General features: G+C 40.8%; 1 protein-coding gene and 1 non-coding gene across 4 annotated transcripts; one reads left to right on the top strand and one right to left on the bottom strand.

Moving 5' to 3' along the window:
- Nucleotides 1–7,578: 7,578 nt before the first annotated feature.
- Trmo (tRNA methyltransferase O) lies at nucleotides 7,579–22,551 on the bottom strand. 3 transcript variants are annotated; one of them, XM_026415452.2, is made up of 5 exons: nucleotides 22,454–22,551; nucleotides 19,562–19,736; nucleotides 16,805–16,962; nucleotides 12,818–13,258; nucleotides 7,579–8,066 (listed from the first exon to the last, which is right to left on the bottom strand). In XM_026415452.2, the coding sequence occupies exons 1-5, from the start codon at nucleotides 22,527–22,529 to the stop codon at nucleotides 7,846–7,848; spliced, it is 1,071 nt and encodes a 356-aa protein (XP_026271237.2). In that variant the 5' UTR covers nucleotides 22,530–22,551; the 3' UTR covers nucleotides 7,579–7,845. The 3 variants fall into 3 exon arrangements, with proteins under 3 accessions (XP_026271237.2, XP_026271228.2, XP_026271245.2); XM_026415443.2 differs by having other exon boundaries at nucleotides 12,569–13,258; XM_026415460.2 differs by lacking the exon at nucleotides 12,818–13,258.
- Nucleotides 11,824–11,926, top strand: LOC113176048 (U6 spliceosomal RNA). Its single transcript, XR_003300034.2, has one exon. It is a non-coding gene; the product is annotated as a U6 spliceosomal RNA (small nuclear RNA).
- Nucleotides 22,552–22,945: the final 394 nt, after the last annotated feature.

The following is a 22,945-nucleotide window of genomic DNA, read 5'->3' on the forward strand; positions in this document are numbered from 1 at the left end:
AGCTTAGCTATCATGAACTGAGCTGCTATAAACATTGGCAGCACTTCTGTTGAGTTCTCAAGACTTTTATATGTAATGTCCTTATGTTCTGTTGTTGCTCTTTAGTTTGGACATTTCTGAGAAAACGTAGATGGTTATTTGATTCTTTGGGCCATATTGTAAGTGTGCTTTAGAGATCACTGAGCTACAACCCTAGCCTTTTTTTTTTTTAAGCTTTTGCTAAATTGCTGAGGCTGACCTTGAATTTGCAATCCTCTTGCCTCAGCCTCCTAAGTAGCTGAGATTATAGGCAGGGGTCACTGAGCCCAGCTCAGTTTTTTATTTCTGGGTGCACTTGCTTTCTGGCCTCATCTGCTTGTTTGGTGCCTTTTGAGTGTTGATCTTTTTTTTTTTTTTTAATTTTTAACTTTATATTTTAATTTTATGGCTAGTTTCTTTTTTTTTTTTTAAAGAGAGAGTGAAGGGAGAGAGAGAGAGAGAGAGAATTTTTTTTAATATTTTATTTTTTTTTTTAGTTCTGGGCAGACACAACATCTTTTGTTGGTATGTGGTGCTGAGGATCGAACCCGGGTCGCACGCATGCCAAACGAGCACGCTACCGCTTGAGCCACATCCCCAGCCCTTGAGTGTTGATCTTTAAGAGAAAACTATAGGAAGAAGATAGGGAGAGGCCCACTAAGTCCTTCCTCCAGTCAGCTCTGGAAGTCAAGGAGTTCAGAAGATCTCTTCAGATGACATGCTTTGGGTAAACTTGGCCTTGAGTCAACCTTCTTCCTCAACCTCATCTTTGTGTCTTCAGGAACAAGTTGGTTTCCTTTTGTCTACCTAAATTCAAGAGGTCTTTCTAGCTCCTGGTCAATGACAGCTGACCTTAGGCCAAATTCCCGGACAACGCTTGAACAAGCACCACCTTATAGTCACTGGCATCCTCATGGGTCTTTTTAATCCAAAACTGCATCTCCTCCAGGCTCAACTACCTCTGGCAGAGTTTCCCACAGAAACATTCATTTATATGCATCTCTGGCACAAGTTGCAGTTCTAACCAGGGCAATTTGCAATTGTAGCACTCACTTTGGGGAACTTATGATACAAACAAGATTGTTCATTCACTTGAGAGGTAGCTTAGAAAGCTTTTGTGTGTGTGTGTGTGTGTGTGTGTGTGTGTGTGTGTGTGTGTTTTATTTAGAGACAGGGTCTCACTGAGTTGCTCAGCATGTCACCATTGCTGAGGCTGACCTTGAACTTGTGATCCTCCTGCCTCAGCCTCCCAAGCTGCTGGGATAATAGGTGTGCACAATGGTGCTGGCTCTAAGAATCTTCATAGGATCTTCACAGGATCTGTGTCTTTCTTTTTTTCTTTTTGATATCAGGGATTGAACCCAGGGGCACTTTACCTCTGAGTCACTTCCCTAGCCCTTTTTATTTTTTTAGAAAGGTTCTTGTTAAGCTGCCCAGACTGGACTCAAACTTATGATCTTCTTGCCTCAGCCTCCCAAGTTGCTGGGATATACAGGCATACATCCCTGTGCCTGGCTGTAATCCTCTTTTTAAAATTTGTGTATATGTCAAAGTGGGTTTTGTACAGCTACAATGTGGTGCTGAGGATCGAGCCCAGTGCCTCACAAGTGCTAGGCAAGTGCTCTACCACCGAGCCCCACCCCTAGCCCCCAGCTACACTTTTAAACTGTCCTAGAGAAGAAAACATAATTAGCCTTTTCTGTGATAATTTGTCTATTTATCTGAAGCTTGCCCCCCTCATTTTTCTTTTTCCCTTCCTAAAAACATTTTTAAAATTAACTAATCAAAAAGTTACTCTTTTATTACCTGCATACTCTAGAAAATACTAAGTTCAGATAAACAGTCAAGAATATTTTAAAGTCAGGTGTGGTGACTCACAACTGTAATCCCAGCAACTTCGGAGGCTTAGGCAAGAGGATAGGAAGTTTGAGGCCAGGCTCTGCAACTTAGCAAGACTCTGTCTCAAAATTAAAAAAAAAAAAAATTAAAGGAACTGGAGATGTAACTCAGTGGGTAATGCATCTCTGAGTTCAATTCCCAATAAAAAATATCGATAACATAATAATAATTTGCAAATAAAATTTCTGGAATTTCAGAGAAATAATGTTCTAAATCAAGGGTCAGAATTTTTCTGAGAAGAGTCATTCAGTAAATATTTCCATCTTTGCAGGCCATTTTTTGTCATTTGTACTTTCTGGGCTTTTTGGTTTTGTTTTCTTCTGCTTACAATCTTTTAAAAGTGTAAAGACCAATGTGAACTCTCAGGCAACAAAACACACTCTGGGCCACAGCTGGCACAGCAGTCTGCTGACCCCTCTTCCAAGTGTTTAGGTCCCAGCTTATCTCCCAAACACAATCCAGAATGTTACTGAGCTACCAAACAAAATAATGTTTTAAATGACCTTGTAAAAGACTAATTGTGAAGAATTATTTCACATTTTCAGTGTTTAATGTGTGATTTTTAAAATAAAAATTAACGTGGAATAAAAAATATTTGAAATATCTGGAGTTGGGAAGAATTACACACAATAGTAAAGAATCTACTGAAGTTGCAACCTCGTTATTGAGGAGACAGAAGAGGTTGATAAGGTTTCTCCTCCACTCCAGCCTTTTTGGCAGCACAGCATGAACACACTGACTCAATTGTGACTGGCTGACATGGTGAATTCACATACTAAGCAGTTCCCTCCACCAAAAAAGAGAGTTTATGTCACTTGAGTTTTGTACCAGGGGCATTGAAAAGTCTTTTTCTACAGCTTGCAGGTACTGGGTTCAATCCTCAGCACCACATAAAAATAAACGAATACAATAAAAGTATATCAACAACTAAAAATATACACATATTTTTTAAAAAGATCTTTATTATAAATAAATGAGCTTTAAAACTGACAACTTACCTCTTCTCTTGTCACAGAGGTCGAGCTTGCTTTAATAATCTCAAATCATGATTGCAATTTAACTTTGTTATAAAAGAAATGCAGAAGAGTTCCTCCAATCCCTGGGCTAGATTGGGCTGGGGCTGTAGCTCAGTGGTAGAGCACTTACCTAGCATGCGTGAGGCACTGAGTTCGATCCTCAGTACCACATAAAAATAAAATAAAGATATTGTGTCCACTTACAAAAAAAATAAATATTACAAAAAAATACCTGCGCTAGAATCAGGAAAGGAAGAGAAAGCAAAAGGATTATCATGTGAAAAAGGCATGGAGCTGGTGACTGAACAACCTCAGAAAGGAAACCCAAGAAAGAAGCTACCTTGGGCATCTGGCATAATGTTAAATAAATCTTAAAGTGGGAGCACTCCGTGATATTGCCCTTAACAAAACATCATATGGCTTGTTAAAAAGTATTTTTAAAAAATATTTCTGTAAAAGAAATTTTTTAAAAAGCCATGCATACATTGTATTTAGAGATCTTTAAATTCCCTAAAGTCTGCTATCCAGTCAGGCAAGACAGAGCAGAGGCCTGGGAGAGGGTGTCACTCTCAGGAGTACAACTGACTCTCGGCAACAACACAGGTCAGAAGCTGAAGCAAGAAAAAAAAATTTCTGGCAAGAAAACATAATTAGAAATTGAATTGAATTTGTTTATAGAATGCAATAAAAGTCTTTCCATAAAGAAGACAACAGGTTCACATGGTTTCTGCAGCAAGTTCTATCTACCAAAGGCATCTTTAAAATTCTAATGGGATATACAGCACACATCCCTGTGCCTGACTGTAATCCTCTTTTTAAAATTTGTTATATGTTATATAGTCTTCCAGAGAAAAGAAAAATGAAGATATGTCTGTCTTATTTTATGAGACCAGCAAAACCTTGTTATCAAAACCCAACAAAAGCAGTACAAAAAGGATATAATATAGGCCAATCCCAGTCTTTACCACAGAAAGATGTGTATGAGTCTCACAGTTGATATAACAAGCATAAATTTTTACATTTTAACTAACATGGCATAAGGATCCATAAATCAAAAATTGCTAGAAATAGCCATGCACAGTGGTACAGACCTATAATCCCAGTGATTCAGGAGGCTGAGGCAGGAAGATTGAAGGTTTGAGGCCAGCCTCAGCAACCAGGTCAGGTCCTCAGCTACTTAGTGAGACCCTGTCTCAAAAAATAAAAAGGACTGGGGATGTAGTTCTGGGTTTAATACCCAGTACCAAAAAAGATAATTAATATGATTTAGTCATTTTAAATACCCTAAAAAAATTAAAGAGGACATTGATAATGCAATTATCTGGCTTAATTATAAATAGAAATATAATGTGTTCTATTTTAAAAGGGGGTATCAATGTAGGCTCAATAAAAATATTACCTAAGTTTACAGACCATTGAAGTTAATAGAAGATACCTTCCTAAGCATTATCCTTATAAGGTCCCAGAATTGGAGACTGATGCAGTGACTTTCTCAGGGTCACGCAACTGGAAGATGGTAGAGCAGAAAACAGCACTTGAAGTTTTCAAGGCCAAACGCAGTGCTCTTCCAACTTCCCATGACACTCCACGCAGATTTGGCAAGGATGGGCTTTCCTGCCCTTCTTCGTCTCTGTTCTTCCTTCAGTGGTTGGATTTCCAAGAACAACACTCTGCTGAGTCAAGTGTCCTGGGCTTACGCATACAGAACTGCTGACCCTCAAATAAACCAGCAGAGTTTGCTAAGGATCCGCACCTGTACTGGGGGAGGTGATGGAGCCCAGTGGAGAAAGAAGCACTGTGGGCAGACCAGGAGGGCTGAAATCCTAGCTGCATGATGACCATCTGTATGGCCATCTATGTGACCTTGAGCACATTACTTAACCTCCATCGATGCATAAAAAGCACCTGGCTCAGTGCCAATGACATGACAGAGATTAACAATCGATGCAGACTTCATTGAGTCCACATCTGCCTTTTTGGGTACCATATCATGAAAAGGAAACTACCAACAAGAGCTTGATTCATGTCTTCAACTTCATTTTCCTCTCTCCAAAAAAAAAAAAAAAAAGTCACAATAACACAGGCCTAGTGAAGGCCTCACACAAATACGCTTGGATGAGTGAGTAAGTCTGCCTTGTTGTGCACAGCTCCACCTGCTGGAAGGATCCATCCCACCCTTAAATGGAGTTACAATTTAAGAAAAAAATTAATAAATGCCATTCACCCTTCCAATCACTTCCTATATGTTGAAATGTGTCAGATATTACTGCTCTTGAAAGCTGGAAAAGTATGCCACACCAAAGTTACCTGAATGCCTTGAAATTCTGCTTACCATCAAGCTAGTGAAACAAATCCACTATCAAGGGCTCCCCCTACAGGTTCTAAGGAGCAAAGGCTGAAAATTAGGCGGGTGTCATTTATGCCTAGTAGAAAAGTGTTTCCCTTTCTTGTTCTTTTAAAAGTTTCCAAGGAATATGCTCATTTCAGACTGTGCTTTGGCCTATTTCTCTTTCTCAGATGGAAACTGACTAACTAGAGACCCACATTTCCTCACAGAAGAATACTTGAAGTATACACCCACAGGGACAAAAGCTCACAGTGAAAAAGGACTGGGAGGGGGAGAGGTTTGAGGTCATGTTATGTGAGAAACAGAAGAAAAGAGGGTGCTCAGCTTAGGCATGATCTGACAGGAAACCTGGGAGGGCTACAGTCCTCTTCTATGTGACCTTATCTAGAAGGAGTTAACAGAAAGCAGATTTGAAGAAAATTTTAATAATGAGCACTGCCAAACACAATGAGCTGCACAGGGATGGGAAAGGCCTGTTCCCTGAGGGTGCTTACGCAGGGGCTGGAAGGTCAACACTGAGTGCTGGGGAAGAGACTCAGGAACAGGCAGAAAACTGAGCTGGATTCTACTTAAGACTCTTTTTAGTTCTAAAATCCTCAGAACATTTAATAAAACCCCAAACAATTAAACAGTTCTCTTAACAGAAGGTTGGTTGGTATCATCCCCAGTGTTATTATTCCCTATTAAACATCAACACCTTGAGCTTCAAGCCATCTTTCTTCAAGTCAATCTTTCAAAATTATTTTTATGAGAAAAGACATCCAAATAAAACTATAGGACAACTTTAATACTATACTAGAGTTATGTAAGATGCTACCACTGGAAGAAGCTAGGTGGAAGCCACAGGGGACCTCTGTACTTTTTTTGCAACTTTCTGGGAATCTATAATTATTTTAAAATACAAAGCTTAAAAAATAAAATTTAAGATACTTTCTCAAGACAGTCTAAGTAAGATCAAAGACAACAGCTACAAGTCAGTGGGCTCAGGAGTGCAGCGTCATCAGCCACAGATGACTGCACAAGCATCCACAGGCAGCAGTGTTCATTTCAAAACCATGACCAATCAGCTTCAAGATTTACAGTTGTGATTAAGAAAGTCGGTCAGGTTAACAGGTGTCTAAATAGGCTACACTGATCGTAAATCTTCAGTTATCTGGGATCACCATGTTAAATCACCAATAGACAATACACTCCTACATCTCCTTCCTACGTGGTACAGGAACTGTGTACAGACTTAATTACTGTACTTAACAAACTAATACAATAATTTGCTTATATATTACTTCCTCCACAAACCATGATTTGCAACATAACTGCATCTTATTCATCTATCTCATTTTATCACCAAAACCCCATGGTAGCTTCTCAACAAGTAGTCACAAAATAAGTAAGAAATAAACCAGTAGGGCTGAGATTGTGGCTCAGTGGTAGCGCATTTGCCTGGCATGTATAAGGCACTGGGTTCAATTCTCAGCACCACATATAAGTAAATGAATAAAATAAAGGTTCAACAACTTAAAAATATTAAAAAAAAAAAAGAAATAAACCAGTAAATATTTCTTTCTTGAGCTCTGGGTAGTGATTTCTCTCTTTTTGGTACCAGGGATTGAACCCAGGGATGCTTAACCACACAGCCACACCCTCAGCCCTTTTTGTTTTTTGAGAAAAGGTCTCAATAAGTTGCTGAGGGCCTTGCAAGTTGCTGAGGCTGGCTTTGAACTTGCTATTCTCCAGTCTTCTGGCCTCTGGGATTACAGGCATGCACCACCATGCCTGGCTGGTGATTTTCTTTCCTGATATTAAGGAACAGCCAAAGAAATATCAGAGTCTTTATTCTGGAATCAGGATTAAATATATACATGTGTGTGTATCTGTCAAAAAGTCTCTGAAACACAGAGGTTTAATCTCTAAAACTCTCTATAGTCACTTGTTTTTTATGTGTTAGCTTCTTAAAATGCTATAATTTGGGCTGGGGTTGTGACTCAGTGGTAGAGCACTTGCCTCACATGAGTGAGGCACTGGGTTCAATTCTCAGCATCACATATAAATAAGTGAATAAAATAAAGGTTCATCAATAATTTAAAAAAATTTAAAATAAAATGGTGAATTAAAAAAAAAAAAAGACACTATAACTCAGTTTGAGAGAGAGGTCAGGTTCTTCCAGACAGGAAAACCCATGTGAACTGTGCAACAGATCAATTCTAACTTGAAAACCTCCGCTAGAATGATCTCTGCCTCATCTGATCAAATGCAAAGAACTACAAGCTTCTTTAAAAAACCAGTGAGACAGTATCACCTTTGGATTCTTCAATATCAGCAGGTCAAAAAGCATCTGGTGATTACTCCATATTTTATATCTCCCAGTTAAATGTATTAATGTTTTTCCAAATAAATATTTTGAACATTACCAATCAAACATAGCACAAAGTGTTGCTTCCTTCTGCAAAGAAAACACAACATCAGCTTGAACAGGAAACCCAGAAGTCACATGCAGAGGTCAATGGGACTGTCTCAACCACCATGGAAGCTTAAGATCCCAGGGACACCAAGGGCTCTGCAGGGCAGTCAGCTGCAGGGGCTAAGAAATGGCTTGATCTTTAGAACTTCTGCAAAGCCATCTCCAAACCAGCAAGTGACGTGTGCTATGTCTACAGTGAAGTAGAAAAGGCGGTCCTGGCAGAGCTTGCGGCGATACACGGACCGAGGATCAGCTGCCAGCACGGCCTCAATTGCACGCCTCGCTTCCTCTGCTGACTGAAAATACCTAAAAGACGGCTGATCCACACCTGCAATGAGGAGACACAACTTAATGATCAAAATTACACAGGTCAAATTTCACGACAGTATGCTTCAATATGGAATGTGGTGGGTTCTTGAAAGGAACAAGGTTTGGACCTATTCCATCATACAGAGTTTCACCTTTAAGCAGTACTTACTGTCATTAGATTTAATTTGTGTACCCCCCAATTTTTATTTTATTTTTTAAAGAGAGAGAGAGAGAATTTTTTAATATTTATTTTTTAGTTCTCGGCGGACACAACATCTTTGTATGTGGTGCTGAGGATCAAACCCAGGCAGCACGCATGCCAGGCGAGCGCGCTAATGCTTGAGCCACATCCCCAGCTCCCCAATTTTTATTTTACTGAACAACAACAACAAAAAAAACATGGTGGCATATTTCATTAGACTTCTAAATAGGAGGCGTTAGTTTTATTTTGTGTCAATCAAAATGGCACTTTTTCTACACTCTATGTAGATTTTAAATCTTTGTAATTTTTCTCTTAAAACAGAGATATAGTTTAAAAAAAAATAGTCCCAGTATTCTCAAAAAGCCAAAAAGCCACAAGAGAGTGAATTAAACTCATATATACCCCTGATACTAGCCAACAGAAATGAGAGGGCTGGGGATCATAGCCCCATAGTTACATGTCCCGAAGGAACAGAGACAGGAGAGAGTACTAGGACAAAAGTGAAATAGATACACTGAGATAGTTCAAGGCATCTCAAGGAATCTGTCCAAGGACATATTTCAAGTAAGCCAATACTTACCTCTAAATGGCAAAACCTCCCTAGTTAATATCTTTAAATATATATAAATTTGGGGCTGGGGTTGTGGCCCAGTGTTAGAGTGCTTGCCTAGCACATGTTAGAGTGCTTGCCTTGGCACCACATAAAATAAATAAATAAAATAAAGGTACTGTGTCCAACTACAACTGAAAAAATAAATATTTCGTGTGTGTGTGTGTGTGTGTGTGTGTGTATATATATATATATATATATTTTTTTTTTTAATAAAATATCTACACACTTAAATGAAAACATCCAAATGAAGGCCATTCCTCCTCAAAATAGCACCTGGAAGGGCAGTGGATCTTTGTCCCTCATAGAGTGGATTCAATTTTGTTGTTTCCTGGTACTGGATATTAACCCAGGGTGTTTTACCACTGAGCTACATCCCTTTTTAAAAGTTGTTTTGAGACAGATTCTCACTAAGTTGCTAAGGGCCTCACTAAGTTGCTGAGGCTGGCCTCGAACTTGCCATCCTTCCTGTCCATGAAATACATGTTTAATGAAAAAACAAGGACCAATTATAGTCATAAGATTCCTTGCATGGCTCAGAAAATCATTAACTTATTTTTCTGGCAGTGCTAGGGACTGAACCCAGGGCCTCACATGCTAGGCAAGTGCTCTACTACAGAGCTGCATTCCCAGCTACATGGCACATCAAATAACTGTGCGGGCCACCTGTGAAAGACTTCATCACAGTCCTCCACACCAATGCTGCAGGAGCATTTGTCTGGCCAACCTGGCACAAGAGCTCTGCCCTCCATTCCTGACTTGTGATTTCCGTCCCTCCAAACAGATCAGGGACAACGTCCTCCAAGAAGTCTTCCCACATCTTGTGCCCTCAAACCCAATTCACACTCCCCCCTCCCTAAGCCCTACCAGCTCTGCCCAGACCTCTGTGCTAGCACCAGGCCCCACCCCTTTCAACAGCTCACCCTCCAGGTGCTGAACATCCTCAGGCCATGTCTGTTTCCTAACAGCTTGAACCCTGCTGCTATCAGTCTCTGTTTTATTGCATAATTTCTCTTTTTAACCACTTTTTATCAATAAGGTGGATTTGAAACGCCTTAAATACACTGCATGATAACTTGAAAAAGAGAACTTTCCACAGTAGGTGGCACTCGACAAGGGGCAGTGTAGCAAAGTGCCTCCCAGGCAGCACTCCTCTGCTCCAACCCAAGATCCTTTTCCAACCAGCCTTCCTCCCCCCAGCAACTGTATACAGTGATGAAAGAAACTCTCAAAACATATATCAATTTTAAAATCAAAGCTTTGGTTAAGAATAAAGCTCTAGGGGAAAAGGAGAGAGGACAGCTCTCAAGAGGCCCACTGCTCACACCCATAGGCCTCTGTCTCCAGAGGTAGAGGGCACCTGCTACCCTGTTGCTGGCCCTGGCCCAGGCAGGAAGAAACAGGGAAATCTCCAGAGTTGGTTAGGGCACTTGTCACCAGCCCCAAGGTTTTTTATGCCTTTATTTTATTTATTTATTTTTATGTGGTGCTGAGGATTGGACCCAATACCCCACACGTGCTAGGCAAGAGCTCTACCACTGGGCCACAACCCCAGTTCATCAGCCCCAATTTTGAGACTTTTCCAATTAAGAGGACTTCTTTCAGGCTAAGTTCCAAACACCTTCCTATCCTCTTCCTTCTCTCCCTCTTTGTAAAGTTGGGGAAACTAATTTCTGTGGTTGTTTAAGCCTTTATTTTCTGAATATGGAATGAAAGGCTTCATTACCTGATTCAGGAGCTCCGGCCTGCCACTGACATCCCAGAAATCTCTTATTACCAATTGGGCAGTGATCTGACCCCAGCAAAACTTTCAAAAAATATATCAATTTTAAAATCAAAAGCTTTGATTAAGAATAAAGCTCCTGGGCTGGGAATGTGGCTCAGGCAGTAGCGCGCTCGTCTGGCATGCGTGCGGCCCGGGTTCGATCCTCAGCACCACATACCAACAAAGATGTTGTGTCTGCCAAGAACTAAAAAATAAATATTAAAAATTCTCTCTCTCTCTCTCTCTCTCTCTCTCTCTCTCTCTCTCTCTCTCTCTCCCCCCCCCCCTCTCTCACTCTCTCTTTAAAAAAAAAAAAAAGAATAAAGCTCTACTCTCTGGAATACCGATATCAAGTTCCTCTGCCTTTGACCTCTCCCAAGATAAAACTTCAGTCCTTATAATATTCCCTGGAACCCATGTGCCCGCAGACCATCCCTGCAGCCTCTCTTACCTCAGCTTCTCCATTCTGCCCATCACAGCCCACTCTGCCACATGGCCTCACACACGCCACACGCCTTCCACTGTAAGGCTGTGCACTGGCTGTCCCACAGGCTGTCCCACGGGCTGGCACAACCTCTCCCTGGAAGGCTGGCTTACTTCTTCACCTCTTTGGCCTCTGCTCATATGCACCTTTGCAGCGACAACTACTCTGGCCCCTTATTTAAAATCATCACAACCTGACTCTGCTCTATTCTTTTTTACATTTTCCTATAACCATTATAGCCTTCTAGCATCAGCCTTTCTATATAACATCTTTCTACGTTTTGTACAATATGTTTTTAGTTTGCTTCTCAAGTTCTATGAAGGCAGGGATTGCCTTTATCTTTTTTTTAATTAATTAATTTATTTGTTCTAATTAGTCCTTAATCTTTTTTGTTCATTTGATTTATTCCAAGGACCAAGGGCAGTGCCTCGTGCCTAGAAGTTCAGTGAATGACTGGAGAATCAATGTATGCATTCCCTTCTTTACAAGACTATGTTGGGTCTTTACTGTGATATAACACAACGAACAGATTTCTACCTTTTTGGAATCTGACATCTTCTGACAAGAGGCTACTTCTTACTGGCATCACTGCTCCTACTTCTGAATAATCCCTTCCTTCATTCTAGATTGCAACCTGGGATCTGTGTGGGCTGGTGAAACCAAATAACATGTGTTAAGAACCATGTGTCAAACGGACTCCAAAAAAGCACCCTGTGTGCTTGCTTTGGCAGCACATATACTAAAATTGGAACAATACAGAGATTAGCATGGCCCCTGAATAGGATGATAAGCAAATGTGTGAAGCATTCCATATTTCTGATAAGAAGAGAAAGGGCCAAGTGATCCAGTTCTAAGCTTCATTGTTTTGTTTGTTTTGTTATGAAGATAATAAAATGTTGAGGTTATCTTCAAAAACAAAACAAAACAAAACAAAACATCCTGTTCCCTCAGAAAAGTACATGCCTCTAGGGCTAGACTTTGTGGGGGCAAATTCTCTTCCCCTCTCACTGTGGGCTCCTGAAGTCCTCTGTGCTGATGGCTGATCTAACAGTTAATAGAACAAAATGCAACATCTCTCTAGTCAGGCAATAAAACAGAGAAGAAACTTGGTGTACCTAAGTATGAAATGAATACAGTTCAGCTTCTGAATGACGTTTGCAAAGGCAAAGAATGACTGTAACAGGAAGACAAGGGCTGTAAATCACAGCTGCCTCATGGGACAGCAGCCACTCTGTAGAAACTGAACTGAATGCCTATCTGGACCTAACTATACTGACCACACAGGGGTCAAACAAAAGTCGTTATACACTAGTGTTGCCCAAATATATATACTCCTGTTTCTTAAAAAATCAGTCATACTACAAATACTTCATATACTTGCCCTGAAAATATCAAACCTGGCTAAGTCTGATAGTAAATGAAAGCTCATCTCTCATTCAGAAACAAGAAACTGAGGGTACCTGGTTCACCTCCTGAACTGAGCTGCCCCAGCTCCTTCTCAGCATGAGGAGTAAACCGCACTTGTAAAGGGGCCACAGGGGCCTCTCTCACCCAGGCAGGAACCACACTGTGGGGAGCTCTATCAGCCCTCCTGGCCTCACAGAGAGGAGATGTGGGCTGCGTATCAACACTGCTCCCTTGCAGAACTGCTGCTCCTTCCACTGCTCCTTCCGCTGCTCCTTCCTCACTCCTTGGCCCCTCATCTGTACCTTCCTCTGGACAGCTATTTTCCAGGCCACACAGGACAATCTGTTCTTCAGCTACACTAGGACTCTGATCATTTCTTGATTCCAAACCAAAATCTGTTGCTCTTTCTCTGTGCATAGGCAAAGTCTGCTGGCCTTCCCCTGTGCTGTCACATCTCGGGTAGCTTTCTTTGGAAGTTCTGTCTTCAGGACATGTAGGTTTCTCCTCAGTGCTGCAATGGGGCTGAGAGTCACTGTACCCTGAGAGCTGTCGCTGGTCATAGCTGTCATTCTTGCCTTCACACTGGAACACAGTTTTTGGCTTAGGTTGGTTATTCTGTAAATTAAAGTCCACTAAAGGCTCCATCAAATTCTGTGGCGAGTCATAATCAGCTATGTAGGGCTTTATGTCCAGTACAGGTGTGCCATGTATCATATCAATTCCAGACAGGTAAACAGCTCCACCTATAAGGTGAAAAAATACTCTTAAAAAATATTCACAGCCAGGGCTAGGGTTGTGGCTCAAGTGGTAGAGTGCTCACCTAGCACGCGTGAGGCACTGAGTTTGATCCTCAGCACCACATAAAAAGAAATAAATAAAATAAAGGTGTTGTGTCCATCTGTAACTAAAAATGTTAAAAAATATATTCACAGGGAAGAACAATGCAAATAATTGGAGGATATGATTAAGCCCCAAATTCTCTCCCACGTGGTCTTCTTAGACCTCACTGGGCTCACCCACACCAGGTTCTTAACACCTTCCATCTACATACACTTCTCTTCTACCTGAAAACCCATCTTTTTCTTTACCTGCCAAAATCTTACCTGCTCCTCAAGGCTCTCACAGAACATGTCTGCAAATCTTTTTGGAACTCCCAGACATAAGCAGAATCTCTACTAGAGCCCTTTTTACACAGAGTGGCAATGACTTGCTTGGAGTCTATCCCTAGACAGCAAGCAGGCCCCTTGAGCATGGGCTGGCATTGACCCATCTTTGCAGGATTGGTGCTTACAGCTGTTCCAGGCACATTACATCCCTCAATATATCACTGATGGTCCAAGGAGGGTTTCCATTGTGACAAACAGACTTTAAGTGGCCCCCAGGACCCCCACATCCATGTGCTTAAGTCCTTGTGTAACCCTCCTCTTGACTGTATTTTGATTCTGACCAACAGAATGTAACAAAAGAGCTGGACTACCCTCCAGTATCTCCGTTTTCCTACAAGATTCCTGATTGCTGGTGGACTCACTTGAAGGACTCTCTGCAGCTTGACAAAATAAGCAGGCACGTTGGGAAAGTCCATGTGGCAAAAAACTACAAGCTGCCTCTGAGAAATGTGGGCAGCCTTTAGAGATGAGAGTTGTCTCCTGCAAAAAACTCAAGACCTCAGGCATACATTACAAGGAAATGAATTTTGCCAACAACTTCAATGAGTCTAGAAGTAGATTCTTCCACAGTCAAGCCTCCAGATAAGAATTTATCCCAGCTAAGAACTTAACTGTACTCCTGGGAGATCCAAAACAGAGGACCCAGCTAAGGTGACCTCCTGACCTACAAAAAGGTAGCAATGTTTCAAGTATGACCAGTTACCATCATAAATATGTGCTACTTAAACTGGTACATCTTTGGTAATTTGTTACACAGCAATAGAAATATATTCATCAAGACTTAAGGAAGTAGGATGCAAATAAGCCACTATTACCAAAATTAATGACAGGTCTCCTGTTGTCCTAAGACAGCTATTGTTCACTTCCTGCTACTAATAGTGTCTTGGTAAACTGTCTGAAAAAGAACTTTAAAAAAATGCATGGGATCATTTTGATTCTGTCTCCATTTAAGAAAAACATGAGGGGCTGGGATTGTGGCTCAGCGGTAGAGCGCTTGCCTAGCACAGGTGAGACCCGGGTTCTATCCTCAGCACCACATAAAAATAAAGGCATTGTGTTGTGTCCATCTACATCTAAAAAATAAATATTTTTAAAAAATGACTATATATGGACTCTGGTTTCTAAAACATGCTTACTATGAATAAGCCTGAAACTTTTAAAAGATGACTTTGGATATTATAAATGATGAATTATGTCTAACAATGCCTGCAGGAGAAAGAAAGGCATAGGTAGGAGTTCATGAAGACTTGTTTTGTGTATGACTCCCATGCTGTGATTTTTCCCTGTGTACATTAATAAATTTATCATGCTTTCTCTTAGGAACCTGTCTTCTGTTATGGGGAGCGTCAGCCACAACCCTTCACAGGGTCTTGGGTTTGGTCTTTCGCCAACACTATTACCCACTTTGGTAAACCATCATAAAATTCAAGATGGATCAGCTACCAGATTTCCTTGAAAATCTACCCAAAACCTGCCTGGTTGAGTATAATCCAGCAAAGGAATTCTAAGTTCTGAGGAAAAAATGAGCAAAATAAACACTCTTATTTATTTATTTAGTGATCAATAGCCAAAAAGGACTCTCGTAGCTTTTGTCTCAAAGATGGTTTAAAAAAAAAATCTTGTGGAGTCAGAGAGAGGACAGGTTCTTCTCCTTTGCCCATTTTATGAATGTCAAAGCCCAGAATGGTCTTCTGGCTCCTAGTCTATCTGCTGTTTCAACTTCTGCCTACCTCATATTTACCAGGTCTGAGTGATTTAAGAATGTGAAGATCTTTAAAACTGTTAGAGGTTAAATGGGAACACACAGTTAAAACCAATCCTGTGGAAGCAAATATGACTGTTTAAAAAAATTAATTGGAAACTGGTCATGGTGGCACACAGGCACTTCATCTTCTGCCTACATCATAGACACTTCCACAATCCGCCAGATATTTGATACTTCAGTGTGATGCAGCCCAGGCCCTGACACACAGCAGAGCTGATGGCTGTGCTGCAGCCATGATGTCCTTGTTCTCAAGGCCTCAAGGAAGAAGTGATAAACCACTACTCTGTGCCTACTAGGTCTGCAAGTATGACCAGTTACCATGAGTTACATTTGAATGCATCCAATTTTTTATTGGTACTAGGGATTTAACCCAGGGGTGCTTAGCCACTGTCTATATCCCCAGTCCTTTTTTATTTTTATTTTGTATTTTGAGACAGCGTCTTGCTAAGTTGCTAGGGTCCTCACAAAATTGCTGAAGCTGGCCTCAAAATTGTAATCCTTCTGCCCCAGCCTCCCAAGATCCTGGGATTGTAGGTGTGTGCCACTACGACCAGTTTCCAATTAATTTTTTTAAACAGTCATATTTGCTTTATTTTGGTTAAAGTAAAAATTAGCTTTTTCAATTACTTTTTAATCATTTTGTATTTACTACATTCCAAGTCTGAGAAAATCTGGTTACATAATTTAATGATTATGAAGTCTATACGTTTTTCTTTTAAAAATTAATGTGGGGCTGAGGTAGAGCATGTGAGGCACTGCATTCAAGCCTCATTACCACATGAAAAGAAATAAAAATAAAGATATTTAAAAAAATTAATGTGTTTTTCTTCCTGTAGTGCTGAGGATTGAACCTAGGGGCACTCGACCACAGAGCTACATATTCAGCCATTTTATTTTGAGCTGGTGTCAAACCTGCCTTATTCCCACCTCAGGCTTTAGAGATGCTGGAATTAAAGATGTGTACCATCATGCCCCACTAATTTAATGTTTTTGGATAAATGAGTGATTAAAAACAAATTCTGAGCTTCCCAGAAGAGTTTAATTCCTAGTGTTTTAAAGCAACTTTCTTTCAAACATCATTTGTTCCTCAATATCTAGGGGTTCTCGGGAGTTTAACATCAGTAGTGTTCATGTGAACAGAAGCAAGCAGTGATGCTATAGTGACTTTACAAGTTTTTTTTTTCTTTCACTAAGGATTGAAACCAAGGGTACTTTAACCACTGAACTGCACCCCCAGCCCTGTGTGTGTGTGTGTGTGGGGGGGGGGGGGGAGCTGGGATTGCAGGCCTGAGCCACCACACCAGGCTTTACAAGACATTTTGAGATAAGAAGATAAAAGTAGAAATGAAATGGGTTACCTTCCACGTTTTCCAGCTTGGCCAGGGTCAGTCCTATGGCGTTGGGACGATGAGGGCTCCTTGTGGAAAACACACCAGTCTTTGCACCATTCAGCCTAGGGGGCTGCACTTTTGCCTTATAGCTCAAATGACCATTTTTGTGAAAAACAAACAAAATCCTATTGAAAATAAACCAAACTACTGAGTAAAATATGAGCATACTGATTGGGGGGGAATGTAACCCCCTCATACAAATTAACAAAAAGAATGTTTGTAATGGAATTAATCAGACAGGAGAAAATAATACCACTTCTCTTCCTTGATGGAATAAAGTCATGGGTCTCTAGATCCTTTATACCTCACACAATGACTGGCGTACCGTAGGTCTATGACAGACATTTGTCACATGCCTGAATAAACAATAATTACTAAGTGCCTGCTATTTGCCAGGCAGCATTTTTATAGCCATTTCACGTGATAATCTTAACAATCATAAGACGTATAAATTATCCCTCATTTTAAGGGATGAGGAAATTGAAGCTCAGAAAAGTTGAATAACTTAACCAGATCTTCCTAAAAAAGACATAAAATCAAGAAGCCATGAATAAAAACAATAACAGATTTGAATTCATTAAATCATTAAATTTATTCATTACAAAATGTCATTCTAACAGAAAATGTTAGCTACATACAAAAGGTTCATATCTGTGGGATATAAATTACTACTACATAAAAAAACCACAAAGCAAAGGACGAACCAATAGCTAGGCACGGTGGCACACACTTGTGTGGCTCCGGAGACTGAGGCAAGAGGATTGTGAGTTCAAAGCCAGCCTCAGCAAAAGCGAGGTGCTAAGCAACTCAGGGAGACCCTGAATCTGAATAAAAATACAAAATAGAGCTAGGGATGGGGCTCAGTGGCCAAGTTTCCCTGAGTTCAATCCCCAGCACCAAAAAAGAAAAAGACAAACCAATAGAGGACACTTAGCAAAGAACAAAAACAGGCAATTCTAAATAGCTAAAAAACATATGAAAAGATGATGAGTCTCACTAAATAAAACAAAATACTGTTTCTCCTCTATCAGGCAAAAATATAAAATACTGATAACATATTGTGCTGGGGAAGGTGTAAGAAAAAGGTCATTTGCATAGACTGTTGAAGTGTAAGTGTGAGATTAATTTTAGAGAGCAATGTTGAAAGTAGCTCTCCAAAATCATAAATATGCACACCCTCTGGTCCAATACATCTACGTTTGTTATCCTACTGATAAAAATGCACAAATACACAAGAAAATGTGTCCAAGGGGGTTTGTCACAGTACTACCATAACAGTCAAATGATCAAAACATGGTAGATCTGTATTTTGCAACAGACAATTTTAAAGCAGAAAAGGTATATCTGCATGTACTGCCATAAAAGTTCTCCATGACATAGACTATTAAGTGAAGAAAACATATTCCATTTTTTTAAATCAAACACCCACTCTGTGACTATCTATGCTTCTATGTATATTAAAAAAGGAAAAAAGAATAGGTCTGGTAGGACTTACATAAAACTGTTAACGATAATAACCTCTGAAGAGTGTTGGGAAATAGGAGTAAGAAAGGAGAAAAATAGAAATGGTAAATAAAAATCTCTACATACTCCCAAATCTTTTATACCAACTATGTTTTCAACTTAGAAGATCATACAAACTATGTCAGGATACCACGTTTTTCTAATCTACCCATGTCCCCAAATAAATATGAAAAATAACCTATTTCAGAATAAAAAACTTCACATCTCCACCAGTAAAATGAGACCAATGTAGATTGCTGATGTTGGGGTGAAGAAGAATGGACAGAGAAAGAATTCCAAATGATAGCAAGTAGTATCTAGATTTCTAAGGCTTCCTGTTTATTGTTTTTGTTGTTGTTGTTGTTGTTTTTGTTTGTTTGGTGTTTTTGTTTTGTTTTGTTTTTGTTTAGTTGGTACTGGGGATTGAACCCAGGGGCATTTAACCACTGAGACACATCCTCAGCCCTTTTTTATACTTTATTTAGAGACAGGGTCTCTCTGAGCTGCTTAGTGCCTCACTAAGTTGCTGAGGCTGACTTTGAACTCGCCATCCTCCTGCCTTGGCCTCCTGAGCCACCGGAATTACAGTAGCGCCACCATACCCAGCAGATTTCTTGTCTTTTCAGAAAAGTATACTTAATTACTTCGTGAGTCTACATCAGGATTCGTAATTTTTTTTTTCTGTAAAATGTCAGATAGTAAATATTTTAGGTTTTGAAGCTAACCAGTCACTGTTGCAGCTACACAACGCTGCCACTACAACAGTGTTGCATAACAGTAGCTACACACTATATGCAAACAAACAGGCATGCTACAGTAAATAGCCACAGACAATATATAAACAGATAAGTAAGGCTATGGTCTCGCAAAGCTAACATATGAAAACAGGAGTGGACAATATTTGGTCCACAGGCTATAGTATGCTGACTCTTGGTCTAGAGGTGACCCATGGGCAAAATCAAGGTCAAAGGTTTCAGCTTAACAGAAGGGATTCGTCACAATTAGAATCAGGGGCAAATGAAATAAACCCCCGTAGTAGATTCCAAGCTTTTCTGAAGGTATCCAAACCATGAAAACAATTACACGGACAAATGTGGTATCAACACTCCATGTAATAAATAAGAGTAGTCTGGCTGTCAGACTCCAAATTTGCCTTCAACTGGAGTAATTCACTCAGGGGCAAGTCTGGCCCAAAGGACCATAAACTATAAAACAACTTACCAAACATGGGAAAACTGTTCTAGGCCCATCAAGGAATGTTCAGGATTATTAAAGATGCTCTTTCTAATCCTTAAACAGGCCCGAGAATGGCTACAAATGGATGGTTGCCTTGGCGTGCCATTCTTGGCCAAGAAACAGGACTCCAAGTAGCCTATTGGCTCAGTTAATAGATTCCCTGCAGAAGAAAATTAGGTAAGAAATCATTAGTCAAAAGGTGTAAGAAAACATGACTTCTCCAATGTCTCTAGTTCATAGTTTAAAAACCCCACCAGGTGTTATGCAAATTAAAACTTACTGGGTTTTGTTCTGTTTTTGTTCTGTTTTGTTTTGTTTTTGTCTCACTATGTTGCCCAGGCTAGCCTGGAACTCCTGGGCTCCATCAATCCTCCTGCCTCAGCCCCCCAAGTAGCTGGGATATAGGCATATACCACATGCTCAGTCCATTCTGAATTTATATATACCCCCATCTCATGAAAGTCTTAAGTTTCTTGAAGAGATGATACAAAGACAATCTAGACCTCCATTTTATTTCCAGTTTCCATGAAATCTATCCTATCGGCATCAGCAGTAAAACCATACAGATCTAGGACTATATCTCACAGTACCTTCTATTACTTCTCATTTATAAAAACCATATTATTTTATACATATAACATTATATACAACATATATGTAAATTAAAAAGCCTAATATTATAATGAAATCCTGTATACCTATATCCATCCCAAGAACTAATGCACTGCCAACAACTTCCATCTTTTTTTGTGGGGGGGATGTACTAGGGACTGAACTCAGGGGCATTCAACTACTGAGCCACATCCCCAGCCCTATTTTGTATTTTATTTAGAGATAGAGTCTCACTGAGTTGATAGCACCTTGCCATTGCCAAGGCTGGCTTTGAACTTGCAATTCTCCTGCGTCAGCCTCCCGAGCCACTGGAATTACAGGCATATGCCACCATACCCAGACAACTTCCATCTTTTTAGACTCCTTTTTTTTCCAATATTTATTTAGTTGTAGATGAACACACAGTATCTTTATTTATTTTGGTGCTAAGGATCAACCCAGTGCCTCACACATGCGAGGCAAGCGCTTTACCACTCAACCACAGCCCCAGCCCTAGACTGCTTTTAACCTATGCCATATCTTTCCTTTCCCTAAGATTAAAAAGGAACCTAAATTTGGTCTTCTACTTCCTATTCAAATATAATTTATGCCATGTGCAGTGGTGCCTGTAATCCCACTGACCTGGGAGGCTGAGGCAGGAGGATTACTAGTTCAAAGCCAGCTCAAACCCCAAGCAAGTAAGTGAAAACCTGCCTTAAAATTAAAAATAAAAAGGGGCTGGGGATGTAGCTCAGTGGTTAAATGTTCCTAGAGTCAATCCCTGGCACATGCACACACATGCACATACATACACACAAATAAAACTTGGTTAAAACTTATCAAACTGAAGTTATCCTCTCAGATTTGCTCCTAACGATACATATTGCATATGCATGTTATATGTGTGTTGCTAGGTATTCAATCCAGAGGTACTTTACCACTGAGCTATATCCCCAAACCTTTTTATTTTGAAACAGACAAGGCTGACCTCCACTTGCAATCATCCTGTCTCAGCCCCCATAGTAGTTAGAATTACAGAAATGCACCATCAAGTCCAGGGTAAACTCCATATTTCTTAGCCTGGTATTCAAAGTTCTCCCCAATCTGAAACCACTCTCCCTGCACCATTGGTCCATTTAACACTTTAAATTTTCAGTTTCCACACCCCAAGCTCTGAATCCCTGAGCCTTGGTTCTTGCTTGTTCCTGTCCAAAATGTTAGACTTGTAATCTGGTAATGTGTTAAAATAGAAAAAATTAAATCAGCATAACCTTTGACCAGGTAACAGCAACTTCTATGAAATTTTACTTATGTTCAATAGTTAGAACATATATAGACTTCAAGATTTTCAAGAATCTTTCAATTACAATAAAAACTGGCAATAACTCAAATGTCCAACAATAGAGAACCAGCTGATAACGTTACAGTACATCTCTAAAACAATAAAAGTGAATTAATTGCAGTGGAAAGATTTTTGTATGTGAAATATTTTGTTTTAATTTCAATACAATTTTGTGTGTGTGTATATATACATATATTTTGAAACAGGGTCTACAATGTTACAAGACTGGCCTCCAATTCCTGGGCTCAAGGTATTCTCCCACCTAAGCCTTCTCAGTAGCTGGGGATACAGGCCTGACCCGCATATTTTTCTCAAAGTTATTAACACTCTGGTTGCATTTCCTCTCATTTCCCCAGCGTGTGTGCAACGAGAACAACTACAGGAGGTAGACAGCAGGTATTAACAGTGGTTTTTCTCTGCGTCATGGCAGGCTATTTTTCTTTCTTTTCACTTGCATCCTCTAGTTCTAAAACTAATATTTCACTCACCATAAAGAGGGGTAAATAAAGATAACTTTATGCTTATCTTTCAGGCTTCCTCTCCCCAAACTTTCCCTTCTCCCTCCCTATCTCCTAGAGCACAGGAAGCTCTCTCTTCAGGCATCTACCTCCTCACCAGCTGGACACAGCCTAACTCCCCCACTGCACAGAGACCTCCGCAGAGAGAAAAGCCCTTACACTGCACGTGGCAGTTCTGGCCACCGCGCCAAGATCAGGGAACCGTACAAACCCTGAAACAAGAACGGAACATGCGCGATGACGTCACCCGCTCGCCTCCGCTATGTCACGTGGTCGACCGAGCACGTGACCTGTGCCTTCGCCACAAGTAGGACAATGACGCACGTCAGTTCGGTCTCTCGCATTCCTATTTCTCTCTAGGCACGAAATTGGCCGCCTGCGCCGAGTCCTCTTCTGAGTGCGGCACCGCCAGTTCCTAGAAGTTACCTGTCTCCAGGGCTGGCTTTATGCACCCGCACGGGGTCGCTGTGGGTCGAGGCCCCGACTCCTCCAGGCCGCGCATGGTTACGGTCACTCGGGCTCCCACCTACGCGTCGAGCCTTCCGCTTCCGCCCTCCAGCTTGGGCGCCTGCGCAGTAGCCGGTGCGGCTCCCTAGGGGCGCGCGTGCTTGGCGGTGCTGCGGGAGCCCTGGAGATCTCGGTCTCTACGCCGAGGACCTCGGGTTCCCGGTTCGCCAGACCCAAGCTTCGGTTGAGTGGTACACAGCCGCTGGGGCCGTCCCTTCTCATTGTTGCCTGCGGTTGCGAGTTCCCACTCCTCAGCAGAGTGGGTACCCGTGGGTGAAAGTTTACACACAAAGAGGACCCGATTCATCGTTAATAAGCCACCCAAGCCCAACGAATGACCCCGAGTTTTAAAGAAAAATTATGCGTATATGCAGTTGCCACACAGGAAAGGACCTGATGTTAAATGTTTAG

Source organism: Urocitellus parryii, chromosome 4 (assembly GCF_045843805.1).
Source record: "Urocitellus parryii isolate mUroPar1 chromosome 4, mUroPar1.hap1, whole genome shotgun sequence".
Classification (NCBI taxonomy): domain Eukaryota; kingdom Metazoa; phylum Chordata; class Mammalia; order Rodentia; family Sciuridae; genus Urocitellus; species Urocitellus parryii.

Coding starts and splice junctions, on each gene's coding strand:
- Trmo (XM_026415443.2), bottom strand. CDS start 22,529: ATGCGCGGCCTGGAGGAGTCGGGGCCTCGACCCACAGCGACCCCGTGC. Junction 16,963..19,561: donor GAACAGTTTTCCCATGTTTG/GTAAGTTGTTTT, acceptor TATTTTCAATAG/GATTTTGTTTGTTTTTCACA. Junction 13,259..16,804: donor CAAGCTGGAAAACGTGGAAG/GTAACCCATTTC, acceptor TTCACCTTATAG/GTGGAGCTGTTTACCTGTCT.